The sequence below is a fragment of the Alligator sinensis genome, unplaced genomic scaffold, assembly GCF_000455745.1.
Source record: "Alligator sinensis unplaced genomic scaffold, ASM45574v1 scaffold848_1, whole genome shotgun sequence".
NCBI classification, from domain to species: Eukaryota; Metazoa; Chordata; order Crocodylia; family Alligatoridae; genus Alligator; species Alligator sinensis.
The window spans coordinates 80,223-88,599 of NW_005843345.1; the positions used below are offsets into that span (position 1 = coordinate 80,223).

At 40.2% G+C, this 8,377-nt stretch overlaps 1 protein-coding gene across 5 annotated transcripts in view; it reads right to left on the bottom strand.

Annotated features, from left to right (window-relative positions):
- Positions 1–1,068: 1,068 nt before the first annotated feature.
- Positions 1,069–8,377, bottom strand: part of LOC102371710 (receptor expression-enhancing protein 3) — an 85,051-nt gene continuing 77,742 nt past the window's right edge. For all 5 annotated transcript variants that reach the window (XM_006038416.3, XM_025194920.1, XM_025194921.1 and 2 more), the window contains exons 7-8: positions 5,355–5,506; positions 1,069–2,852 (exon numbers count right to left, since the gene is read on the bottom strand). In XM_006038416.3, the coding sequence (XP_006038478.1) occupies positions 2,796–2,852; positions 5,355–5,506 (209 nt within the window). In that variant the 3' untranslated portion in view covers positions 1,069–2,795. The remainder of the gene's footprint in view (positions 2,853–5,354; positions 5,507–8,377) is intronic.

Below are 8,377 nucleotides of genomic sequence, written 5' to 3' on the forward strand. Positions count from 1 at the left end.
ACCTAGAGAAATTTTTTGCTCTTAAAGCCCTCTTAGAATATGCCTAACACAGCATCTCCAGTATTACCAGCAGTATCCATTCTCAAGCATGCATCTTACCCATAACAACCACAGTCATGTAGTTGTGAAGATGCATGGGGCACCTCTAGAACAGCTTCACCACTATTTTTCTGCATTTGCCCCAGTCAAGCAGAAGTAGCAGCAGATGGGCAGGGCTGGCTGTTCAGAAACAGGCAACCCTCCTACCCGCAAATGGTGACACAGTACAATCTTATATAGTCTCTGCTAGGGGTGCAATGATTTCTTGGTGGATACTGATAGCCAATTATTAACCAAACATATCAGCCGATACCAATCTGATAACTGATTTTTACTGACATAAACACACTTTTTTTGGGTGCACTCCAGCAGCCTCCTGTGCCACATGTATCAGCATCCCAGCATTTAAAAATGGCAGCGGGGATGCTTGAACTAAAGCTCATCAAATGAGCTTTAGTTCAAGCGCTGCTGCCACCATTTTTAAACACGGAGGCGCTTTTAAGCAGAGCAGATGCAAGCGGGGTGAAGGCAAATATGGGCTGCCTGGTGAGGGCTCGGGGCTCTCCATTCTATTGCCTTTGCTCCAGGAATCCCGCACTGGCCGCATGCCCCCTGCTCACCCGGCAGTGGGACGAGGGGGGGCACAACTTGCCACCCTTACTGCTGCCAGGTGCTCAGGAAGCGCACGGCCGGCACAGGGCTCCCGAGGGAAAGGAAGCAGAGCAGAGCCCCGAGCCCACAATGAGCAGCCTACATCCACCCCGCACACAATTTGGGGGTGCACATGCCCCTCCCATGCCTCCCCCAGGGGCCGCATGCAGTGGAGGGGGCTGCCCCCCCCAACAAGCTGCCCATGGTGCAGTCCTGCTCCATGCCCTGGCCCTATGTCCCATGCACTGCCCTAGCTGAGCAGAGCCCCCAGCCCCTGCCTCGCTCTCTCCCTCACTGTGAGGGCCTCGATCTGCCGCCCCATACCCCTTCCCCTCCAGAGACTTACCTGCAAGGAGCTGCTCTCCAAACTGTCAGGCTGTATTCCTGGCCACATGCATGCATGCATGCAGCTGTGCACATGCACACAGCACCCCCTGCATCTCACTCCCTGCACCCCCTGCATCTCACTCCTGGCAGCCCCAGGCAGGACCCCTTGCAGGCTAAGAGAACCCAGGTATTCAGGGGCTCTGGCCTCATGAGGGAGAGGGAACACAAGTGTCCAGGACCCTAGCCAGAAGTAATAATGATAAGTAAACATTATTGGCTATGATGACACACAAAAGCCAACAGCTGATGTCATTTCCCCTTTTATTGGTGCCGATCCAATAGGCAACTGATATATCGGTGCACTTCTAGCCTTTGCTTAGATTTATCATATTTGGAGTAGATCTATATAGCAGAGATATATATTGGCATGATCTTAAGACAGTAGCCTTTTAAAAGATAGTGATATGTATACAACTTCACAATTGTACATAGTGTTTTCCTGTCTCTATTGGTTAGAGATATTTGTGTAAAAAAAACTTTCTTCAGAATCAGCCTCATGTCATGCAACAATCCAAAGTCACTACTGTATAAGCAGCTGCAATATCAGACACTTGGTTGTAGTAGTGAATTAGCTGGAAAACAGATATGAAAATTTATGCACGTGCTTTAGTAATAACTGAAGAATGCTAAAGAAATTAAGGAAAAGCATATAATCAAATTCTAAAGACTAATTAGAACCCATGTAGGACACCAAATAAACAATCTAACACAAACCTAGTAAATCTCCGGTTCCAATTCATTTCTGAGAAGCTATTCATGTCAGTTTGAGTTGCAGATCACAACTCAGGTCTCCAATACCAAGTAACTGCTATAATCTTTTTCCTACCACAACCTGAAATTGAGAACAACTACAAATAAATTGCATTATATTTGAATGTGCTTGAGGAAAAGTACTTCCTAAAAAGCAAAAAGGCACCCGACCAAGTTCTTAAAACAGTGACAATTAATTAAAGCACGTGGGAGATGCAGAAGAAACAGATGACAATACAAGGATTTAACTACTGGAATAAAAACAACAACAAAACACAAAACCTACTACAAACCAACTACTCATCTAACTTTAAAAAAATATCACTAATATTACATGTACAGATGTAAATTAGTAAACAACTGTGCAAATCTGTACAGATAAAGTGCTGTGTGAACACCTGGTTTGCACCAAATAATGTTTAAAGTGTAATTATGTTACAGCTCAGAAATATAACAGAAGGTTCTTTGAGGACATGCCAAGTTTAAATGTCTTTCCCTTTTTCCTTCCTGCATCCTTATCTATTGTTCCTTGAACTGCACATTCTGTGCCAATACAAAGGCTTTTTCAGAAATCCTAGTACATCTCTTTTTCATCGTAAACTAGGGGACAGAATGGGCTTAATTTTCATTAAGTTCTGAATACCTAAAACTTCAACTGATGGTAATGGAAGTAGTAGCAGCTCACTACCTTTGAAAGTCAGACTTCACTTTGTCATTCACTTAATTTCTTACAAAATTTAATAAATATGGAAACTTCGAATCTGACCTAGTCAAATGTAAGAGTCATGTCCAAGTGATAAGCAATTAAACAAAAGCAGAGAGAGTAGCATATTCAGCTATTTAGACTGATAAAACTAAGTCCTATCACCATGTTTACCGCTCTCATATATACAAATCCTAGATATTTGATACGCTGAAATCAAGTTACTAAAATACAGCAACTATCTTCAGATATTAGTGGAATACACTTAAAAATACACCGCAGGTCTCTTCTTCACTTTATATTTTAATGAGCCATAGCGTATCTGAAAAGAAAAAATTGGGTTTAGAAATCAAGTATTACTATTCAAACTGCATAAAAAATTGCCAAGATAAAAAAAAAAATTTAAAAATGAACTGGTCATTTGTTATTAACATTCACAAAGCTCATATCCTTGTAATATCTGTTGAACCCTCAGCTATTGGTATACAGTCACGTAGCACCAGTAACCAGGACAGTTTTGTTTCATTATCTGCTGCCTTAAATCACAGAGCCATTTCTTTTGAATGTATTCTTGTCGTCACCTCAAAACTGGATGATTGCAATGTGCTTTCCCTGGGATTTGATGTTAGTCAAACTAAATGGTAAAGATTGTGGCAGCATCTCTCAAGGGGGGGGGCCTGACACCAACTCCCGACGATCTGTACTCATTACCTGTTGTGTTCTAGGTGTTCAAACACACACACACACACACATATATACATACATACATATACATATATATATATCCCACTCAATATAGAAATGGGAGTGGTCCCAGCAAAATATTCCTTTTGGAATAGCTTTTGGAAGTGCTCTTTTCCCTCTCACCTCCCTTTCTGTCTAAAAACAAAGCCAAAATATGATCATTTTTAGGGCATGCTGAAGGTCCTCTTTTCACTCTGGTTGAGGGCCAAGGAATTGCAATGAAGCATGGTACTTGTATGTTGTGGTATATTTGGTTGGCAATTTGATTGAAGCTGCTGAGTCTTTATCCCCACTTTTGTTACAAAGCCAGGTAGACCAGGTTTAGTGCTCTTTGTTCAACACATCCATAAAAGCCACAAAAAGGAACCTGGTCTTCTGCATTATGACAGGGCAGCAGGATTTATCATCTACATTTAAATGAAGACACTACAATACATGAGCCACTTCCTCCTTCCAAGTAGCTTCCAGACTTTAGGCCTGGAGTCTCCAGCACTCTAACAAACATGCATTTAAAATGAGTGTTCAAATTCGTTTATTCAATGTTTTCTTATAGGTTCCCCATATTTTTCCTCTGTTTGTTGTTTAGTTGAATAAGTAGTTGCTTCCCTCATTTCTCCTAGGGAGCCAGAAGTGGAATTAAATTCAGACCTACGTGGAGAAGCAAAATATTCTGGACTATACCTATGGTTGGTGTTTTATATTTTAATTAAAATTGCTGAATTACTCTAACATTTTTAAAATTATAATAGTGTGCATGCTTGGACTTTTTACCTTTCAAAGTTACTTTATTACCAATAAAACTGAATATTGTTAGTGAGCTAATGCACTTGCCTCTTTGCGGCCTTTAATACTTTTTACAGATTTCATGCTCTGAGATCTTCGAAGGCCCCTCTGAGCAAACATCTCATCTAAAATGAACTGGTCATTTGTTATTAACATTCACAAAGCTCATATCCTTGTAATATCTGTTGAACCCTCAGCTATTGGTATACAGTCACGTAGCACCAGTAACCAGGACAGTTTTGTTTCATTATCTGCTGCCTTAAATCACAGAGCCATTTCTTTTGAATGTATTCTTGTCGTCACCTCAAAACTGGATGATTGCAATGTGCTTTCCCTGGGATTTGATGTTAGTCAAACTAAATGGTAAAGATTGTGGCAGCATCTCTCAAGGGGGGGGACCTGACACCAATTCTCGACGATCTGTACTCATTACCTGTTGTGTTCTAGGTGTTCAAACACACACACACACACACATATATACATACATACATATACATATATATATATCCCACTCAATATAGAAATGGGAGTGGTCCCAGCAAAATATTCCTTTTGGAATAGCTTTTGGAAGTGCTCTTTTCCCTCTCACCTCCCTTTCTGTCTAAAAACAAAGCCAAAATATGATCATTTTTAGGGCATGCTGAAGGTCCTCTTTTCACTCTGGTTGAGGGCCAAGGAATTGCAATGAAGCATGGTACTTGTATGTTGTGGTATATTTGGTTGGCAATTTGATTGAAGCTGCTGAGTCTTTATCCCCACTTTTGTTACAAAGCCAGGTAGACCAGGTTTAGTGCTCTTTGTTCAACACATCCATAAAAGCCACAAAAAGGAACCTGGTCTTCTGCATTATGACAGGGCAGCAGGATTTATCATCTACATTTAAATGAAGACACTACAATACATGAGCCACTTCCTCCTTCCAAGTAGCTTCCAGACTTTAGGCCTGGAGTCTCCAGCACTCTAACAAACATGCATTTAAAATGAGTGTTCAAATTCGTTTATTCAATGTTTTCTTATAGGTTCCCCATATTTTTCCTCTGTTTGTTGTTTAGTTGAATAAGTAGTTGCTTCCCTCATTTCTCCTAGGGAGCCAGAAGTGGAATTAAATTCAGACCTACGTGGAGAAGCAAAATATTCTGGACTATACCTATGGTTGGTGTTTTATATTTTAATTAAAATTGCTGAATTACTCTAACATTTTTAAAATTATAATAGTGTGCATGCTTGGACTTTTTACCTTTCAAAGTTACTTTATTACCAATAAAACTGAATATTGTTAGTGAGCTAATGCACTTGCCTCTTTGCGGCCTTTAATACTTTTTACAGATTTCATGCTCTGAGATCTTCGAAGGCCCCTCTGAGCAAACATCTCATCTTCTGAATGTGTCCCCTCCATTTCCTCATCAGTTTTATCATCTCCAGAATTTCTCTCTAATTGAATCCTGTAACCTAAGAATAAACCATAGGGTAGAGATTTGGCTACAGAGAGAATGGTAGCACAACATTTAATTTGTATAGGCAAAATAAAACTGATGAAGATTCAAGTTAGTTGAGGTCCACTAATTTTGCTGAAACGAGATGAAAATTCTCTCTTTGACATATGCTCTTTATCTCGCTAAAATAGTTGTGCATCAGCTGTCTCAAACCAGAAAAGAAACTTATTTGCAAACAGCAATGCGCTCTAAAATTAAGTACATCAGCATTTTACTGCCCTGATCACATAGTTCTTAGGTCTGTCTTTGGCCATGACACATTTGTCCTTTTAGAGTTGTCCAACTGCCGCTAATAATTTAGTCACTCCTCTAACTTACTGTTTTCTTGGAAGAGTTCTTTGTGCTACTGCAGTTGGGGATTAGTGGCAAATACTGCGTACATACAGCAAATTCAGAGCTGTATTTAAAATAATGTTTGAAGCTACTAATCAGGTTTTTCTCCCTGGTCTCTTTCATTTTTCTTAAATGAGCTCTTCAAATTTCACATACATAATTCTTTAAGTGTCATGTCTCAAGAACAAAGACATACCCAATAACATACTACAGCTAAATGGCAAGGTTCCAGAAGTTATTTCAAGCCAGCCAGACAGGCATGCTTAAAATAATGGAAATTCCAATCCTAATAAATCCAACAGAAAGGAACATAAGCTATAGCAGGTAAAATGGATAGACAGAAGTGCTGAAAGGGAATATAAAGTACAAATAGTAAAATAAGGCAAAATATATAAAGATACCCTACCTGTAGTGTTCTGAAGAGTTTAGGAGGGTTTATTTTTAAATTATTCTTAATCCAAAATTCATTTTAACAATGCTTTTCTCAAGACTCACAACAGCTACCTCATCCAGAAGTTAAGCTCATGTTGAGTACAAACTTTGACTATACCTGTTCTTAAATTTAACTGAGTATATTACCAAAGATTTTCACTAGAGGGTGCAAAATGCTTTGTATAGTAACGAAGTTTAGCTACAAACCCATCCCGTCTTATTTGGATCCAGGAGTGGACAATATGTACGAAATGCAAAGTCAAGATAATTTACTACGTTAAAAAAATAGCATAAATGCAATAATATTACAGCCAATTTATGACAAATTACTGCATTTTGTATTAAAATAGTTCTTCTGCAGACTGGAATGTTGAGCATTTTTAAGCAATTCAATTCAAGAACATACAAAGCATAGAAGTGGCCTGTACACGGCAGCTGTACCTGTATCACTTGTAAAGCACGCTGGCACAATGTATTTATAGGCCTTCCTCTCAAGAAGGGCCTCTGGGTAAGTGCACTTCCCATTTCAATCATCATCACCTACTCTAGCAATTATTTATTCTCCAGAACAGTTCTGTATAACCATTATTTCATTAACAGGCACTGTTTTGGGAAAACACACCTTATCCCAGGCATTTTGTAGCTTAAAAGAAAAAAAAAACAACCTAGATAAAATAAAACTGAAATATTCCTTTGCGAGGGACAGTAACTTATTTATATTTTAGTCAGGCTTCAGCCACAAAGTACAAGAAAGAACTTTTGCAACTGAACTCTTCTAATCTTTTCTTTAAAGTAGCACGGAGACTCATAAGCATAATGCGTTCATAATGGAAGACAAGATACCTCCTAGAATCTTAAGTGTTTGCTGCTATTTGCTACAGTCAAGGGTAAATCCAGGTAAGGGATGCAGTCATATCCACCTTTGATTCCACTCTACGTTTAAAAACTGCCTGGCAGTGACAACAGCACTTCTATTCAGGCAGCAGTGAGGGAGTCAATTGACTTCAGGGCTCATTATAATCTACCTAATTCCTTCTAAACTTTTCATTCCATGGGTATTAACAACCCTCTCTCCTTTTTAATGGTCTCTAATGGTTCCACTGATCAAGTTATCCTTTCTTCTGCAATTCTGCTGCCTGTTAGATGCTCCTGGTAAGGTGGCTCCCATTTCATAGCTCAGCAGACTGTTTTTAACCCTGCCTACAAATATTAACTCAAGTGAACATTAACTTAGGAGTGAAAATAACTTTCAGTAATGCATTGGATGCACTGTCAAGATGCTCAGGAAAGCTTAATTTTGTTTTATGAATTTGAAAAAGATGTGCACTTGATTCTAACAACAGAACTAAAAATATATATATATTTTGATTATTTTTGCCTACTTTGTGTTTTGATATGTTATATATGATATAGCAAATTAATACCCATTCCAGTAAAGTTTTTTTTGCTTCTAGGGTTTTTTTGCTTCTAGTTTCTTTTTAACCAGAAAAAAGTTACTTGTGTTACGTGATAATCAGAGATCCTGGTTTTCCGATTTTAAAAAATTAAATAAATAAATAAATAATAAATAGCAAATTCTCTGATAAAAGCCCCCAAATCCATTATTAAAATTAAAGGCCCCCTACAGCCTCCCCCCCACCCAGCCCTACTGGTGCCCCTCACTCCCATCCCACAGCCGTGCTCCCACCCCACAGCCGTGCTGGTGCCCCACACTCCCCCCACAACAGCCCCCCCAGCCTCCCACATGCAGGCACAGGCACATACAAACCAGCAGGTAAGTGTGTGTGCGGAAAAGAGAAGGCGTGGGGGAAAAGGGAAGGGGTTGGTAGGAGCTAGATCAAGAGTGGGGTGGAGGGGGAGTGAGTCTCTGTGCCCGCTCCCAGGAACAGGGCTGGGGGGTGAGGGCAGTGGTACCCCTTCTGCGGGCTGCACATGCACCGCCCAGCTGGCCTGATGGAGGAGTGGGGGAGCGCTCACACACAGTGGCTGTCACTGCCACCACCCCACGCTGCCCCTGCCATACCACTTGCCTGTAGAGCCGCATGGGGTACAGGGCATGGCA